The following is a 19,155-nucleotide window of genomic DNA, read 5'->3' as shown; positions in this document are numbered from 1 at the left end:
CCCCGCCCCTCAACCCCAGGGGTGTACACCGGGGGGGGTGGGTACATACCTGTAGGTCCACTCCCACGGTCCGGGGACACCCGGGGGGCGGACGCCCAGCTGCTGCTCCGGTATGGGAGGAGGATGTGCAGCCCCATCTCAGCGGAGGAGGAGTCCCCCTCCTCCTCCTCCTCCTGCTGCGATGCCCCAGGGGTGGGCTCCAGGGGGAGGCCCCCGGGGTGCGGGGCTTACCTCTGGGGTGGACTCCGGCTCCGGGGCCTGCTGGCGCTCCTCAGCTGAGGTGTCAAGAGTGGCCGGAGGGGAGGAGGTGTGCCGGGGGCCCAGGATGTCCCTGAGCTCCCTGTAAAAGGGGCAAGTGACGGGGGCGGCCCCAGATCGGCCGGCCGCATCCCGGGCCCGGGCATAACCCTGCCGCAGCTCTTTGACTCTACTCCGGACATGGTCCGGAGTGCAGGCAGGGTGACCCCAGGCAGTCAGGCCCTCGGCCAGCTGAGTGAACACATCCGCGTTCCGCCTCTTGCTCCCCATTACCTGGAGCACCTCCTCCTCGCTCCAGAGCCCCAGCAGGTCCCGAAGCTCGGCCTCTGTCCAGGAGGTGCCCCGCTGCTGCTTGCCAGCCTGGCTGCCAGCCTGGCTGCCCTGGCTCCCCTTGGGGGGGGTCCCCTGGGGGAGCTGGGGGGGCTGCCGGGCGGCCATCGGTGCGCTGGGGGGTTCTTGGGGCTGCTGAAGAGCGTGCAGGCTGGCCGCGTGTTATTGCTGCTGCCTGCACGCTCTCTCAGCTTCCTGCACAGAAAGGGAGGGGGCGGGGACCTTTAAGGGGCCACTCCAAGCGGCCACCATTGAGTTGAGGGGCTGTAGAGAGCATCTCTCAACCCCTCAGCTGATGGCCGCCATGGAGGACCCCGCAATTTCGATGTTGTGGGACGTGCAACGACTACACGGTCCCTACTTCGACGTTGAACGTTGAAGTAGGGCACTATTCCCATCTCCTGATGAGGATAGTGGCTTCGACGTCTCGCCGCCTAACGTCGATGTTAACATCGAAATAGCGCCCAACACGTGTAGCCGTGACAGGCGCTATTTCGAAGTTAGTGCCGCTACTTCGAAGTCGCGTGCACGTGTAGACACGGCTTAAGATGGATAGAAAGCTAGCTTGATGGTCGGGCCCAACAGCTAGTGGTCAATGGCTCAATAGCTGGATGGCGGTCTGTTTCAAGCGGAGTGCCACAAGGCTCGATTCTGGGGCCGGTGTTATTCAACATCTTTATCAATGACCTGGATGAGGGACTGGGTTGCACCCGCAGCAAGTTTGCGGATCACACAAAACTAGGGGGAGAGGTAGATACATTGGAGGGTAGAGTGAGAATCCAGAGGGACGTGGATAAATTGGAGGACTGGGTCAAAAGAAATCTGATGCCGTTCAATAAGGACAAGTGTAGAGTCCTGCACCTGGGGCGGATGAATCCCAAACATTGTTACAGGCTGGGGACCAACTGGCTCAGCAGCAGTATGATGGAAAGGGACCTAGGGGTTATGGTGGATGAAAGGCTGGATATGAGTAAACAGTATGTCCTTGTAGCCAAGAAAGCTAACGGCATACTGGGGTACATTAGGAGGAGCATTTCAAGCAGATCTAGAGAAGTAGTTATTCCTCTTTATTCAGCACTGGTGAGGCCACATCTGGAATATTGTGTCCAGTTTTGGGCCCCCCAGTATAAAAAGGATGTGGATTTGCTGGAGCACGTTCAGTGAAGGGCAACAAAAATGATTAAGGGTCTGGAGCACAAGACCTATGAGGATAGGCTGAGGGATTTGGGCTTGTTTAGTTTACAGAAGAGAAGACCTAGAGGTGATTTAATAGCCCCCTTCAGCTTCTTGAAGGGAAGCTCTAAAAAGGAGGGTGAGAAACTGTTCTCAGTTGTGTCAGATGGCAGAACAAGGAGTAATGGTCAGAAGTTGAAGAGGGAGAGGTGTAGGTTAGATATTAGGAAAAACTTCTTCACCAGGCAGGTGGTGGAGCATTGGAATGCGTTGCCTAGAGAGGTGGTGGATTCTTCATCCCTTGAGGTTTCTAAGTCCCAGCTGGACAAGGTCCTGGCTGGGATGACTTAGTAGGGGTTGATCCTGCTTGAAGCAGGGGGCTGGACTAGATGACCTCCTGAGGTCCCTTCCAGCCCTGTGATTCTGTGATAAGTATAACTGGAGCATGACTGAAATTCTCAATAGTGCAGTCAGACATGCTGGAATCAGTTCTGGGGACACAAGAAAAATTCAGCTGAAGTGTAAGAAGAACGTATTGTAGAGAAATAGGCATCGATGTGTTCCTTGGCTTTTCTTAGTCTGAATGCATCTTTTCAACCAAGATCATTCATTAGTAATGAGGTTTGTCCTATTGTGCTTCAAGTACTGGACAATTGGGTTTTAAATGCAGAGCAGTGGCAGGGTAAACAGCCTGATCCTGGCCTAAGCAGGTATAGAGGCTGAGCCAGCCACTCCTTATTTACTTGGGGGTGCAGGCTGTGAGGAACCAATGTGCCTGGATACTCTATTACCTACCTAATGCAGACTGTGGTCTTTTCCTGCTTCCCATTTGTTGAATGGGATCCATGTTCAGCAATTTGAAATGTATCCAGGGGATTAATTTAACCTGTTATGACAGAAACATGTTGCCAGTTTGTTAGAATAATTATTAGAGACACAATGACATGTGGAGAGTGAGGTGGTCCAGAACTAGGCAGCCCTCTTCCTCACATGGGGATCATGTGACCCCAGCATTTCATTCATGTGATCTAATGCTGTAACTCAGCTACAGCAGGGGCTGCCCAGAACAGTGTAAGTTGGTCATGGTGCTTTCTCCCTGTCTTATGCCTATAGGAAGCACATGGGGTCTCTTTCAGGGGAAAAGGCAACGATTTGACTTGACTTAAACCCTGGTACTCTAGGTGGAGCATAGGTCATTTTTGAGTCTCCTCCACTTCACTGTCTCAGGACAAAACGTCTAACTGACCCCACGAGTATCCCAGTTGTTGTCCTTCAATCTCAGTAGATCTTCTCTATGTTGTCCGAGGTCTTCCTTGGAAAAGGCAGTACACTACGTTAATTGAAAAACAGTTGGCGCCAAGCTAACGAAATATCAGGATGGATTGGGACCAGGTTCATTTCAGCCTGGGCTGAGATCCCAGTGAAACTGGAAGATGAACCCAGAGTCCATGGCAGAGCATCCCCTTTGTTATAGCAGTTTTCTTGCATTGAGATCAGTGGATTTTGCATCTGTTTGAGAGTGCTTGTTTTCTCAAGTTTCTTAATGTTTCCTAAAGTTGTTGTTCTCCTCTTACCTCTTGTCCCATCATGCTGATTTGGATCTCTGCTATCTTGTCCTCATTGATAAATGACTGCTTCCTCCTCCAGAGTCATCAATATGCCCTCTTCTCATATTTTGATTAGGACATGCATCTGTCCCAGTGTCTGTCCTGATCCCTCCCTAGAACATCTGCTGATGGTTTTGCATACATTCCCCATTCACACAATGGGGTGCTTAGAGACAATATGAGCATTTAGCCAGAATATCAAGTTAGTTTTAAAACTCATCATACTCTGGCAATATTTATCTTAAATCTGAGTTCAAATAATAATCATAAGGGTCTGTTCTTGCCTTGACATCAGATACAGATACAAGAAAATACAATTTGCCTAACGGTAAACTATTACAACATTAATCATGTCTTGTTCACAACACACCTGATGCATTAACAGGGGTGTTGTGAACAAGACACAAGAAGTCATTCTTCCACTCTACGCTGCGCTGGTTAGGCCTCAGCTGGAGTATTGTGTCCAGTTCTGGGCACCACAGTTCAAGAAAGATGTGGAGAAATTAGAGAGGGTCCAGAAAAGAGTAACAAGAATGATTAAAGGTCTAGAGAATGTGACCTATGAAGAAAGGCTGAAAGAACTGGGCTTGTTTAGTTTGGAAAAGAGAAGATTGAGGGGAGACATGACAGTGGTTTTCAGGTATCTAAAAGGGCATCATAAGGAGGAGGGAGAAAACTTGTTGTTTTTGGCCTCTGAGGATAGAACAAGAGGCAATGGACTTAAACTGCAGCAAGGGAGGTTTAGGTTGGATATTAGGAAAAAGTTACTAACGGTCAGGGTGGTCAAACAGTGGAATAAATTGCCAAGGGAGGTTGTGGAATCTCCATCACTGGAGATATTTAAGAACACGTTAGATAGATGTCTATCAAGGATGGTTTAGATAGTACTTGGTCCTGCCATTGGGGCAGGGGGCTGGACTCGATGGCCTCTTGAGGTCCCTTCCAGTCCTAGTATTCTACGATTCTATGATTATCCTAAATCTGACTTAACTAAAATCGAATTTTATAGTATACCTGGTGCTTTCCAGGGGAGGAGATGGAGCAGGCCAGGTGGATGCCCTGCAGTAGCAGAGTTAAATATCAATGGCTTGTTTTTTCCCAGGGGCTGAGCACCCACATCTCTTGCTGAAGTCAGTGGTCTTTGTGCAGCTCAGTCCTTTGGGGTCTCAGCCCGTAAATGTAAAAGCCTCTGCAGCTCTGAGGAAGCTGAGCAGATTGCATAAGACAGCAGAATCAGAAGTGACTCTGGAGTGACTTCGCAGTACCTCGGTGGTGCTTATATCTATATAAAATTGATGTGAGAGCAGCACTGGATAATAAACACTTCTCTGTTACACTAATGCAACCCCACTGAGCTTAGTATGGTTGCATCTGTGTAGCTGAGAGAAACATTAGGCCTCCTGCATCATATCCTGCCATGAATCCATTCACTCAGCAGTTGTTCACCAACAGGAGCTGCATATTTAATTGTCCTTTTTATTTCTTGATGCTTGTATGGCAGGGAGTTATGCAGCATCCTCCGTGACAGGAGTCACTGCAAAGCAGCACAGACTCTGACCAGAGACCAGCTAGAAGGTAACAATGCCCCAGTTGTCTGTCTTCTACCTTCATAAGCAGATTGGCAAATAGCCAATGCAGTTTGTTCTTTAGCTTGTTAGATCACGATTGTTCTGCTGCAGTAGCACCTATGGGCCAGCCCCTGCCTGAGGTCTGGGCCCCCTTGTGCTGAGCAGACCCAACTACTGCCCCAGGCAGCTTACAGTCTCAACTGATCAGACCGTCAGACCGACAACGGATGTAACTGGTGGTACTTTCCCTCTATGCTCTCAGCTTTCCACCAGGCCTACAATTTCTTCAGCAAGGATGCAGATGGCAATATTGACCTGCAAGGCATGGAGACAACTGCAAAGAAGCTGGGAGTTAGCTTAACCAAACAAGAGGCCTATGAGGAGCTGTCCTGTGCTGATGTAGATGGTGAGTATCCACCTCGGCCCTGGTTTGGAGATGTGTTCCCTTGAAACTCCCAGCACTCGGTGAGAGCAGGGCTTGGTGATAGATTCTATTCCATGTGGCTGAAGAAGCAGCCCCTGTGCTGGGGAGCTTACAGCCTAAATCGGCAAGACAGGGGATGGGAAGCAGGAGGTATCATGTCTTCATTTGGTGACTTACCAAAGGTAACCCAGCGAGTCTGTGACAAGCCAGGACCTTGCACCAGATCTTCTGCCTTGCAGACCAGTGCCTTAACGTGTTGTCTCCTGCCCCTCGTTTCAGAATGCGACCGTTCTAGGGAGTACAAAGACAGCACATTCAGGCTGTATCGAGGGTGAGCTCTCAGAGCCCCAGAAATCAGGAGCTGAGGGAACTAATGGTGCCAGGACATCTTGAACTGTGCCCCCAGGGTGTGGGCATTAGGCTGGGAATTCCCATTACTTGGTTCCATGCCATGGAGCAGTGTGGCTTGATGTGTTACAAAGTGAGGCCAAGTCCGTATGAAAGCCATCTTAGAGGGGAAAGGGGTGCAGTTGTAGGCAGCTGTGCATGGGGCTAGCTCCAGGATGGGCCAGACATGCAGGCAGTGCACTAGGCTGGCAATATGCTAATCCAAAGGGGGAGGGGCCAAGGGAGGATGGGACTATGCCCCGCCCCCACGTCAGTCAGCACAACCCAGGGCACCACGTGAACGGGTGACAGTTTGCCCTGAGGCTATGCCTGACCCCTCAAGAGGGATCCTGCCTGAGGCCATGGGAATTCTTCCTTCTCCTGTGACCAGTCAGTAGTTTCCCTTAGTACACATCTCTCACACACACAGCGTGTCCAGCCTAGAACCTGCTCCCACTCCCAGAAATGCCCCTCTGCCAACGGAGACAAAGGCCTTCTCCCTCAGCAAGCATCCAAAGCAAGTCCCTCCGGGTCACTGATTCATGCATGTAAGGCTGGCAGAGCCTGGTCGTCGGCAGGAGAGAATGCACCTGTGACCTGAGGGGCTAAAGCCACGTGTTCTGCTGCATGAGCTAAAAGCCAGCGGGCTCTTAGCCAAGGCTATAGAACAGATTCTTCAGTCTCCCTTCTCAGTGGACTCGGTGCCTCTGGGGTTACACATGCAAGACTCATCATCATCCCTTTCCAGTGCTGCTGGTGTCCCAAAGCCACAGACAGGCCCAAAATGTGCCAGCCCTCAGGTTGAGCCAGGTTTCAAATTGGGACACACTCAGGTTTCTCCTCTGGTAGGTCTCTCTCATCCTCTTTTACTGCCCCTCCCCAGCCCAGCGCATGCACACAGGGATGAAACAGGCTAGCCATGACAGTATCGCTCCCTGACACGGGCTCCTTTGAGCAGCATGGCCTGAGAACTAGTCAGACCTATGCCGATGACAACCAGTGGTGTGGGGAGGCATTGTGCAGATGCCTGGCAATGGACCTCAGTAAGAAAGCCCCCTCCCCACCAGCCCTCAGGGGAAGGCGGCTGTAGCCAGACTGGCCTGGTCCGAGCCCCTGGGAGGAAAGGCACTTGACCAGTGGGAAATGCTGTTTACCTTGCAGGAGATGGGAAGGTGAACTTCTCTGATTTTCTGACTACTGTCAGTGACAACAAGCGCTTCATCCAGGCTGTAGGTGAGTGCGGTGAACCCTGCTCAGCCAATGGGATTGACCATGGTCCCCCCCAGTGATGTGTGGGATCAGAACCCCATGTACTGAGAGGCAGTGGAGCTGGAGCAAACAGGAGGTCACATGACTCAGATGTCAGCAACTGTGGTTCCCCCAACCCCCGCTCACGAATGAGCTTGCACAAGGCTGGCAGCATTAGAAATAGCCAGGCAAAGCCTGGCCAGTGCAGCTCAGGGGGAGGATGCAGCTGCCAGCCCTGGGCTGAGGGCTGGGGCACAGAGAAGCATGGGTGCACTGGCACAATTGCCCATGGTACCTGTCTCATGGGGAGCAGTCACCATGAAAGGGGAGTGACAAAGGGGAGTCCAGAAACCATGGGGCATATGACCAGGCTGGGTGAGTCACAGCTGTGCCCACATACTCATTCTCATTCCCTTGGGCTGGAATACCAGCACCAAATTTGCATCTTACAAAGCAGAGGGGGAACCAGGATTATCTGGAGCTATTATGCTGCCTTGGGCAATGGGAGAGGGCAACATGAAGTCTCCCTTGCTATGGTGTAGCTGCACTTGCCCCAGTGCACCAGGCAGGGGACATGGCTGCACACCATACATACACCATACTTGGCCCGGACAAACCCTTGGTGGAGATGCTGACTGGGGACTCTGAAGGAGATGGCTTGGGGAGGTGGATGATCTCATTGTGGTCCCTTTCCCTGCAGCCCCTGAGAAAGGCAGCACCGAGGACTTTGCATCCATTGATGCCACAGGAATCCTGCTGTTTGAGGTCCTCTCAAAGCTGGTGGAAATGTCAGCTCTGCCAAGGAAGGCTATGATTGAGATAGTCAGGTGAGCACTGAGAACTGCAACCAGATCGCCAAGAAGAAGAAGAAGGAGCTCTGTTTTATAGGCACACTCAGACCCACCGCTCTCCACACCTCTGATTGGCCAGAATTCAAGCCAATCAGAGCAGTGGTAGGAAGCCTCCCAGGCAGGCTGCCTGGCCCACTGCTCCCCCCACCCACTGGCAGGCAACTGGCAGTGGATCCTGGAGCCACTTCCTGTGCCACCCTTCCCACCCCAGTCCCCAGCCCCCAGTAGAGCCCATTGTCAGGATCCAGACAGTGGCTTTCCTGGTCCAGCCCACAAGGCTTAGGGCTCCACCCTCTCCACCCTGCCATAGGCCAGATGCCATGGAGGGGAGCTCTGAGCCTCAGGATCTGGATCCAGACAAGCTGCGGTCTGGATCTGGACATCAGGCAAGAGGTTCCCCACCCATGCCTTACAAGGAATAGGATTGTCAGGTCTGGTTGGAGGATTCGAAAGTATGGTCTCAGAGCCTTCTCTGCTCTGTATCAGCAGAGTGGGGAGATGAGCCTTGAAGAGCCTTTTTTGCGAGTCTTTTAAGATGGTTTGAAAAAGAAGGGCGGTGGACTCAGTTACCCTTCCTCGGTTACCCTGAGCAGTGTCTTCTTCCACGAGCGGCCTCAGTGAAAGCAACAGGGCACAGTGCTATTCAGTGTGCGCCGGGGACCCCAATGTGGCCCAGAGAACATTACGCTGTCTGAACAGAAATCCCTTTCTTCACACGCGGAATGCAGGTCTCTAGCTCTGCATAGAGTCTCTCAGGATGTGTAAGAGGTGAATTTATACTAAAGTAACGAAAACTGGGTGTGATTTTAAAATCCTTCCACACCTCCCCTATACAACACAAGGGAGCAAAAGGGTACCAGCTTCATTCCCCTCCTCCCCTTGCTTGTCCCCATTAAGAAGCAAGGTGAAAAGGCCATTCGGTGGTTCTAGATGTGCTGTGTGAAGTGTCTGGGAACTCTGAGCCATCTTTTGTCTTCTAGTTACTACCGGAAGAAGTTCCTGGCATCCACTGCCAGGAGGGCTTTGATAGATGCTGGCAGCTTACTGCATCCTGGGAAGAGGCACACAGTCAGAAAATCCCCAGTCTCTCAGAAAGGCAGAGTCACTCCTATGTCTGCCTTTGCAGGGGCTGCCCGCATCTCAGTAATGAACACCAAAGAGCTGGAAGCCTACGTGGAAACCCTCAAGGGTAAGAAATGTGAGAGTCCACTATTTGTGTATATAAGCAGAAATTTAACTGAAGGTACCAAAGAGGCAGAAGACAACTAGTTGCAGGTCATAGTTATTCACTGCAATGCCATCTGCCCATTGCAAGTAAGGAGAAGTCCTCGCTCCTTGCCTGACATTTGGGCTTTGGATCAGGGTCTTGGTTAGCAACCAAATTTTTTTTGCTATTTGCAGATAATAAACTCCTACACCCCCCAAAAGAGATGCTGATTGCAATCCTCCAGGGAATACAGCAAAACATGAGAGATAGTAGGAAGGATAATCATGTAGTGATAATGCAGGACTCTGGGTTTTCTTCCCAGCTTTGCCATAGATTCACTGGGTGGTCTTAGGCAAATCACTTCAGATTTATAGACGTGGCCACTGCTTTGGGATAGCACCACAGCTGTCCTTACCCATATGCAGAACATGCAGTTGCATGGGGCACCTGAAAATTTGAAGCACCATTGAGTCCTAATGTCCACCCAACTTCCTCTTCTACCCGTTCCATGGCTCTGCTTCCTCCAGAGAGGATCTAGTTCAGGGGTGTCCGATAAGTTTGCCACTCGCCCCATGTGGCAAATAGGACACTGCATTGTGGCAAATATGGGGATGGCCAACCCACAGCTCTCGAGTCGCATGCGGCTCTTGGAGCCTTTAAATGCATCTCCTCCTGAGAGCCACACGTGGGGAGTGCCATCTGCCTGCGCCACGCATGCACCCCACCGCTTGGTGGGAGAGGCACATGGCGGCGGCAGCCCCAGCGGCAGCTCCAGTGAGTCACCGGCATTGAATTAGAATGGGGTAGGGAGTGTGCTTGGCTCTGAGGGAGGGCATTTATTTAGAGCGGGGGAGCGGGGGGAGCTGGGAGTGCCTAGATCTATAAAGTTTTGTATAATATAAGGTGGTGAATATGAAAAGACAACAGCCACAAGTGTGGTCATCTTTGAATTCCTATTGGACACTGCTGATCTAGTTAACTTAAACATGAAAGGGCTTGCCAGACCTCTAAGCAGAACACAACCTGTGAAAGAGGAATTCAAGCATAATGAAGCCATTTAACAGGCATGTGCCAACCCAGGTGTATAGTGTCAGTTTTTGAATTTATTGCTCAAAATTTATATTAAAAATATGTCAATAATATGTTGCTAAAGATGATAAATCACATCTCTAAAATGGTGTCATCCCCCCAGCTGCCATTGGCCACAGGGGCACCAGTTTAACAGTACGGTGATGGGCCCCATAAATCCTAAAGACGACCCTGCCTAGAGTCCATATTTGCCAACTCCAGATCACTATTTGATGAGGAATTAAATGGGGGCAGGAAGGAAACTATTCCAAGCTCTGCCCAAAAAATAAGCTCCACCCCTTTGAATCACCAGAGTGACACCATTCTAATGATCACAATATGATTGTTCTCTGAGCTGCTTTGGGTGCCTTTAACCAAGGCTTTGTCTGTACTACCAAGTTTTGGCAATCAAACTTAGGTCGAGATCCAAGAATTGGAATACATTGTTCACACTTACCTCCCTCTGGCTACAGATCACATCCATTTTGGGCTGTCAGCAACAGTGTGAGCAATGCACTGTGGGTTTGTATCCCACAGTATAAGTTGACACCTTCTGTTGCTCGGTGTTGTGAGAGGTCAAACCGGATCACAGTGCATCTTGGAACTGTGCTAACTGTCACATGATGCATTGCATTCTGTTCCAGCCCCGCATGGTCTTCCAGCTTTCATTCCATATTTTCCATGGCCATTCTTTGCTGTGCACCCAGGCATCTTTCGTGAAAAAGGGTGGATCCTGCACCTCCTTCCTATGCTCTAAGTGTCATGAATACGTCGACGTGTCAGTGCAGTTATTTGTGATGCTCCTGATAGAGGAAGTCAGTAATTGGCAATGGCGTCACTTGTTTGTTAAAGAGTATAAAAAGTAAATTCTTAAAGGATGCATTGCTAATACCTGCCTGAACACATAAGGTGTAAGCACCCTTGGGGTTTTAACCTGTTTGTAAGTCCAGGTTCAACCTCTCTAGTCTGCTGCTCTCTGGTCCGGCAACATCCATGGTACAGCATGATTTTAATTAGCTGGATGTCCCCTTATCATGGGTGTGGCCAAGTTTCCAATGGTCTCATAAAATTTGTTTACAGTCACCAGTCCTGGCTCTCAGTGTTCTGTGCTGTTATTTAGCTGTAATTTACCCCAAATGTCTTTTAAAAGCCCAGTACGCGGTGGGAGTGTTGGTAATGCTGCTAGGCAACAATGACCTACCATGGTTTGGCAAATTCTCTGTTTCAGCACTGGTCAAGTCTGGAGAGTGCTAGATCAGAGACACTCCACCTGTATCTTGATTGAGTGTTTACAACTGTTTTATTACTGTTTGGATGTAGTGCATTGCTTTGTAGGCACATTTAGAGCAATTGAATAAATATCTTTTAGCCTCTGGACTTAAGAACGAAATGTGCAGTTAAATTAGTATGGCAATAATGTCCTGCATAAATAATAATTCCAACATACCACATAGCCCAAGGGAACCTTAAATAACTGGTTCATTCTTCTCGGTGGCTGCTCAGGAGTCCATCTCTCACTCTTCTGAGCTATGGCTAAGACTTGTGTTATTATTCAGAAGTCCTGAGCACCCACAACTCTGTCATCCGCTGAAATAGTGGAGGCTGAACAGTTGTGGAATTAGGCCCTAGATCAGTAAATTTGGGCACCCAAAATCAAAGGTCATTCTGGCTCATGTTGTCAGTGGCTGTTTCTATACGTGCCACTTGTTCCCAAAGTGGTATGCTAATAAACAGCCCAGAAGATGCTAATGAGGCATGGATGTAAATTTCTGGCGCCTCATTAGCATATGGTCACATGAGTCAGAGTCAGGAAGAAGCTCTTCCAGACTTCAAAACAGCCATGTAGAAGCACGGCCTCTGGGGATGTCCCAGAAGAAAATCCTCCCTTTTCAGGAAGATGGGGCTTCCAGAGGGAGGATTTCTTTGCGGGAGATCCCAGGAAGCTGTGCTTCTACACAGCTATTTTGGAGTCCAGAAGAGCTTCTTCCGGACTCCAAATCATGTGACCATATGCTAATGAGGTGCCAGAAATTTACATCTGTGCCTCATTAGCATCTTCCAGGCTGTTTATTAGCATGCCACTTTCAGAGGCAGTGGCATGTGTAGAAACAGCCAGTGTGCTTTATGGAAGGGAAGGTACAAAAAGGAGCATATGTGAATAGGGGACATCTCAGATGTGTAGTCCTGCCTTGCTCAGATTGAGTTTAGAATGGCTAGAGCCAGGACTAGGAAACAGAGGGTGGATGCTGTGCCCAGTTAGTGATATCCATTCTTTTTCTCCCCCTTTGCCAGCAAGCAGCATCCCTTCTGACAGTCCTTATGCTCAGGTACCCATCTTCCCCTTGCTTCCCAACCGGGATGGAATGACAGTACCAAAGCCGAAAAAAGACTTACAGAAGCTAGAGATGCAGAGAAGGAAAGAGCCAATATCATCATTTGAAAACCACTTTTTTCACAAAAGAAACTGGTTGCGTGAGGTGAGACAAGGAAGTTAGCCGATGATGATGACTATGACAATTAGTAAATGATGATGATTATGATTAGTAGATGATGCACAAGGGCAAGTCTTGTGCAGTAGACTCTTCCCTGTTGAAATATGTGTAGTCAGCACATAGTTTTTCAGTACTTATATTTCCTTTAACTCAGTAGGTCAAATTCAGTGCTGCCAATGGGGCATGAGTCTGAGTAAGCCTGGAGCTGTCTAAGGTGGCTTAACATACCCACCGATGGGGATAGAACTGCAAATTATGCAAACTTTAGATCTTTTAGGGATGTTTAATGGATCTTTAGATCCCTTTAGATGTCTTTAGCTACGTCTACACATGAAGCCTACATCGAAGTAGCTTATTTCGATGTAGCGACATTGAAATAGGCTATTTCGATGATTAACGTCTACACGTCCTCCCGGGCTGGCAACGTCAACGTTCAACATCGACGTTGCGCAGCACCACATCGAAATAGGCGCTGCGAGGGAACGTCTACACACCAAAGTAGCACACATCGAAATAAGCGTGCCAGGCACAGCTGCAGACAGGGTCACAGGGTAGACTCAACAGCAAGCCGCTCCCTTAAAGGGCCCCTCCCAGACACAGTTGCACTAAACAACACAAGATCCACAGAGCCGACAACTGGTTGCAGACCCTGTGCATGCAGCATGGATCCCCAGCTGCCGCAGCAGCAGCCAGAAGCCCTGGGCTAAGGGCTGCTGCACACGGTGACCATAGAGCCCCGCAGGGGCTGGAGAGAGCGTCTGTCAACCCCTCAGCTGATGGCCACCATGGCAGACCCCGCTATTTCGATGTTGTGGGACGCGTATCGTCTACACGTGCCCTACTTCGACGTTCAACTTCGAAGTAGGGCGCTATTCCCATCCCCTCATGGGGTTAGCGGCTTCAACGTCTCGCCACCTAACATTGATGTTAACATCGAAATAGCGCCCAACACGTGTAGCTGTGACGGGCGCTATTTCGAAGTTAGTGCCGCTACTTTGAAGTAGCATGCACATGTAGACATGGCTTTTGAGATTCATCTATGAATATGGCTCCTAGAAAATAGTCCCCAGAAATGTTCTTGAAATTAATCTGCATATACTACATAGTTTAGCCTGCACTTGATTCAGCTGGCATACTGAGGCAGTATACAGCAGGGGTCATCAATCTTTCCAAGGTGGAGGGCTGAAATTTGGCCTTTTGACCTCTATGTATGGTCCATGTGCCAGTGACACTTTTTAAAGTCACTAATAGTCCTATTTACAACAGCTTCATTAACACATAAATGAAGAGGCAGAGCTTTACCAGTGAGGTGGTGGTTGGTAGCATTAGCTAGTCTTTTGTTAATCCACAGGTGACTTGCCTTTGAGACAGCTCCCAGCTGCATGGGGGAGCAGGGGTTGGGCTGAGCTCCCACCTTGCCTGCTAATGAAAATCAGCTTGGGCGCCACTCTTGGCACCCATGTTGAGGGTTGCTGTCCCCTGGTGTACAGTTTGAGGTTACATACAGTGGAGAGTTCTGGCAATCTGTAACCCTGTCGTTCATCAGAGGTATAATGGTTGGAATAGCTCCTTCCTTTGCAGCCCAGAAAGCCTGATACTGCTGGGTGACTATTCCAGGTAAGAAAGAGATGCATTTTTACTGGGAAACAAATAGCCTTGATTGCTCTTAAATATCTTGGGATGGGTGAAAAGAGTCTGGGTTTGATTCCTGTCCTAAAAGATCTGAGGCAGAAGATTCTGAATTCCTCCCATTCTAATCTGCCAGAGATATAAAGAATATGTGGAAGCCGGTTTGGGTGTCTTAGTCAGATGATTAAAGGAATGAACACAACCATGAATACAACAGGAGATATCACCCAGCTATCTGACTGACCAAACAGCCTTTGTCTCTCACTTCTCAATCTCAGGATATGGTCAAGTGACTCGGATTACACAAAACACTTACAGGGGATGTCTGCTTTCTCTTTTGTCATCCACAACACACACCCTGAATCATGTTGACGCCTGATGGGAAATTATGATTATATGTAACAACATTGAAAGACCCTTTCTAAGCATCATGCTGTGCTTTATCCTCCTCTTGGGGTCAATACTGGAGTACAGCAAAACTGAAAGTAAGTAGGGCCAAACCCTGCTTTTGTATGTTGCAGTGTAAATCTAGAGTAACTTCACTGACTTCAGTGAAGTGAGTCTAGGTTTACACAAGCGTGACTGAGAGCAGAATTTTGCTTCGTACATATACGCTAGTATCCTTGCATTGCTGAGACAGGGCTAATCTTTCATACTTCAGCCTGAATTGTACAAAGAAGGGATTTCCCCAAATGTGCTTCAGTAAACAACTGGCCAGGTGCATTAGAGCAGAAGTTTTTGTCCCTGAGAGCAGTAAGTCACAGCCACTGCCAAAGGCTTGTCTTTTTCAATTAGGCAACTGTGTCCAAACCTCCTGATTACATCAAAGACCAGAAAACCTCCCTTAATCTCAGCCCTCACCTGCTGAAGCGGCGTCACCATCTGACTATAGAAGACCTGGGTGAGATACGACTTGATGTGAGTACAAAGTCTACCACCCTTTTCAAAGAATCCCTAAGCGTAGGGAAAGGCAATTGCATAGCTAGAATCAATGTATTTGCAATTGACTTACATGGCCATCCTCACTGAAAAAGGTTGGTGGAGGAGTTTCCCCCCATCAACCTCCTTTACTGCTTGCACCTCATAAGGAGTACAGGGGTCAGTGCTGACCCCTGATAATTCAATTTTGTGCATGCCTACCAGACACATGAAATCGAACTCCGAAAGAGCAACCCTGAGTGGGTCGATCTTCCTGGGCATCGCCTCAGCAGTCCCCTGCATGTGCATTCTGCTTCTCAGGCTGAATCTTCCCTCCTTTTTCTCTAGTATTTTAGGAGACAACCAGTTTGACACTGTCAGATCCTTGCCAAAAAAACACACTCTTCTTCTAAGGACAGGCTGAGCATTAGAAATAGGCTATGGAGCCCTTTCATGTCCAGGCCCTGCTTTGGATATGGACTGCGTTGCTAGTGATAGGAAGATATCTATTTTGTGGCCTTTATAAAGAGTTCGGTCCTGGTGAACAGGAGCCACATCTCACAAACCAGCGTCCCAGCTGGCCTTGTTCCCCTGTTTGGAGGACAAAGCAGATGGCCATGGCCACCTAGTGTTACCCTTTCACCTAGCAGCCATCTATTCAGAACAGGGCTGAGATGTGCCTCACGCTATAGGCTACGTCTACACCACAGTGATCTGTTGACAGAAGTTACTGTGGGAAGAGATCTTCCAACAAACCTTCTTTTGACAGAGTGCGTCCACACACAGAAGCAGACCAAAAAAGCGATCTGCTCTGTTGACAGAGAGTGGCTATGCAGCCGGCCACCCTCTTGACAGAACAGACCCAGGAACCTCATCATACAGGGTCGCATGGACAGGGCTCCTGGAAGGCTTTTCCATGAAGCGCACCTGTAAAGGAACACCTGTCACTCACATTCCCTACCCATGCTGAGGCCTGCCTACCTCACTGAGGGACAACATAGCTACTGCAGAGCTCACACGCTTTCTGTGACACACTTTGCACCGTCCAGATAGCCATGGTGCCAGAGCAGCCCCCAGCTTGCACTGGACCCACTCACAACTGCTATGCTGCTGCAACACTTGCCCCTTCCTGCAACGTGGTTTCCATTGCTGCTTGCAGCTTTAAGAATGGCCAGAGGCAAAGAGCATAGAGCTGTGATTGCAGTGGACAGGGTCTCCCCCCAGCCAGGTGGCTGGCACCATGGAGGACTGTTCTGTCACCAAAAGCCTCCCTTTCTCCCCTCAAGGCAGCCACGCTTGTTTTCTGTTGACAGAGGTGTTCTGCCTCATGGGGGAGAGGCAGAAGGCTGTCAACAAAAGTCCTGGGTTTTGTCAACAGCTAGTCTACAGAACACATTTGTAGTGTGGACACTTCATGACTTTTGTCAACAACACTCTCTAGTGTAGACATAGCCATAGAGAAAGGAATTCAGCTCCCAATGCTGTCAATCTAACCCCTTTCATTAACATTTAAAGACAGAGTGTAAGAGCTCCATTTTACTTGTTGACACATGTGGCTGCTTCATATATGGAACAAACTCAGACCTGGGGTAAGTAAGCACAACTGCCACTGAAATTGCTGGGAGTACAAGGTGGGTGTTCATGTGTTTGAGGGTACATGCACAAACCTTTGTAATACAGTGACTGTAGTTACACTGAAATTACCATGTAATTTTATGGTGTAACTCATATGATTAACTTTCTGGTGAAAGAATTGTAACTGGGCATCTGTGTAACTTCATAGTCATTTCAAGGAATTGCATGAGGTATGAAACCAAAGTGGTGACAATAAATAAGTCAATCAATCTTTCAGTTACATGAACTGGTGGTTTTTTACTGGCATTTAATTGCAGTGAATGATAAAGGGCATTCTGGATTTTTTCTTTTTCTTTTTTTTTACACTGACATCTAACTTCTGCAATAGCTAGTTTACATTTGGGTAAAGCTTTGGCTCCATGCTACACCACATCTTCTCTCAACCTCCACTTTGTCCTCACAGGTGAAAAGGGTAACTGAAATGTACAAGCAAAGGATGGCGCTCAAAGAGAGGAACAGGATGTTGAGACTATGGCAGAGGTTGCACGGTGGCCAGATTGGGCTGGAGTCAGGGAACCACAGCTTCTATCATGCTTTCTCCACCTACTCCTGGTCATGGAACATCTGCCAGGAGCTAGTGACACCCAACGAGCTTCAGGAGTATGATAACAAACTATACCACAGAGAACATTCCTCAGCTTGCTCTGATGACAGTGAGGTCAAGGGTGCAAAAAGGAAAGAAAATGAAATGAAATAGCCATGTTGCTTCATTTTCTTAGCACTGTTCACCTTCTCCCATCCCATTATTTCCCCCTATAACAGTCTCACGCCATTACATAGATCACTGTGTCTGAAATTAGGAAAAAGAACTGGTTCTCCTCTGCACACTGGAGATTACAGTGAAAATTAAAAGAAAAACGTTTTTTTCGTCTACTGGTCTCAGCTCTTTATAACAATGACGGAATTCAGGAATATCACTATAGAGGTTAAATTTGGACAAGAGGATAAATTTGGGTTTAGGGATGTCAAGGTTCCTCTATTCTATTCCTATCTGTGTCTGACTTTAGCTGTGTCTACACTATGACATAAATTCGATTTTTAATAAATTCGATTTTTAACCTCATTCTTATGAACTCGAATTTAAGTAGCCACAAAGCTTCTTGAAATTTGACCCACCATTTTTCTGTGTTGCGTTTCCACATCCCTATTGCCCCATGCAAGTATGACAGCATGAGCAGTGCATTGTGGGTACCTATCCCACAGTGCCTTAGCCCCGGTTGCTTGTGGGTGATTCATGTTTGAATCCCAGAATGCAAAGCACTCTCTCTGAAGTCAGACCACCAGTATCTGCTCAAAAAAAAATGAAGATTGTGCCATTTCCTGTGGCATTTTCTCTGCCAGTGCAAGCATGGATCCCCAAATGCTTCAACTCATAGCACCACATCATTTCAGCAACCACACTGGCTATCATGGAATTTTGCCTTCAGTTACAAAGTTCAACAATGGTTCAGTATCATAATGATGATGATCATGATGGTGGTTTTGAAGAGCAAAGATCACAATTGCACTCCAAGAACTCACAACTGCTGGCTGCCCTGGATGCACTGGTGATAGTAGAGTGGTGGTTTTGGACCCATGAGACCAGCACACACTGGTGTGACCACATCGTTTTGGAGTCTTGGGATGCCCAGTAGTGGCTGCACAACTCTCACCTGCCCAAGTCCACTTTTATGGAAATTTGTGATGTTCTGGTCCCTGCCCTGAAACGCAGCAACACAAGAATGAGGCCAGATTCAACAGTTCAGAAGCAAGCGGCAATTGCTCTGTGGAAGTTTGCAACGCCCAACAGTTACTGGTCAGTGGCAAATCAATTCAGGGTGGGCAGATCTACAGTGGGGTCAGGGGTGAGGCAGGTGGCCCATACAATCTGTGAGCATCTCCTCAAGAGGACTGTGACCCTGGGAGATGTACAGGCAATAGTGGATGGCTTTGCTGCCCAGGGGTTTCCTAACTGCAGTAGGGCAATAGATGACACGCACATCCCCATCACGGCCCCGAACCATCTGGCCTCTGAGTACATAAACTGAAAGGGGTACTTCTCAATGGTGTTGCAAGGGTTGCTAGATCACAAAGGTTGTTTCACCAACATCAGCGTTGGATGGTTAGGGAGGGTTCACGACGTGTGCCTCTGCCAAAATTCTGAGCTGTACAGAAAGCTCCTGGATGGTATTTTTTTCCCCAATCAGAAGATCACAACTGGCGACGTGGAGATGCCCATTATAATATTGGGCAACCCTGCTTACCCTTTGCTCCCTTGCTTTATGAAGCCCTACACAGGAGCCCTGGACCACAGCAAGGAAAACATCAATCAGAGACCCAACAGGTGCAGAGTGGTGGTTGAATGCACCTTTGGCCATTTA

At 48.7% G+C, this 19,155-nt stretch overlaps 1 protein-coding gene across 1 annotated transcript in view; it reads left to right on the top strand.

Moving 5' to 3' along the window:
- EFCAB3 (EF-hand calcium binding domain 3) overlaps window positions 1-17,492 on the top strand; it is a 41,862-nt gene extending 24,370 nt beyond the window's left edge. Inside the window, exons 7-13 of the mRNA XM_074978709.1 lie at window positions 5,199-5,342; window positions 6,909-6,980; window positions 7,696-7,822; window positions 8,827-9,035; window positions 12,414-12,598; window positions 15,038-15,160; window positions 17,199-17,492. Coding sequence (XP_074834810.1) covers window positions 5,199-5,342; window positions 6,909-6,980; window positions 7,696-7,822; window positions 8,827-9,035; window positions 12,414-12,598; window positions 15,038-15,160; window positions 17,199-17,492 — 1,154 coding nt within the window. The remainder of the gene's footprint in view (window positions 1-5,198; window positions 5,343-6,908; window positions 6,981-7,695; window positions 7,823-8,826; window positions 9,036-12,413; window positions 12,599-15,037; window positions 15,161-17,198) is intronic.
- The last annotated feature ends 1,663 nt before the right edge of the window (window positions 17,493-19,155 follow it).

Source organism: Carettochelys insculpta, chromosome 28 (genome assembly GCF_033958435.1).
Source record: "Carettochelys insculpta isolate YL-2023 chromosome 28, ASM3395843v1, whole genome shotgun sequence".
Lineage (NCBI taxonomy): Eukaryota > Metazoa > Chordata > Testudines > Carettochelyidae > Carettochelys > Carettochelys insculpta.
Note: the sequence above shows the minus strand (reverse complement) of the source record. Positions and strands in the feature narration are given on the sequence as shown.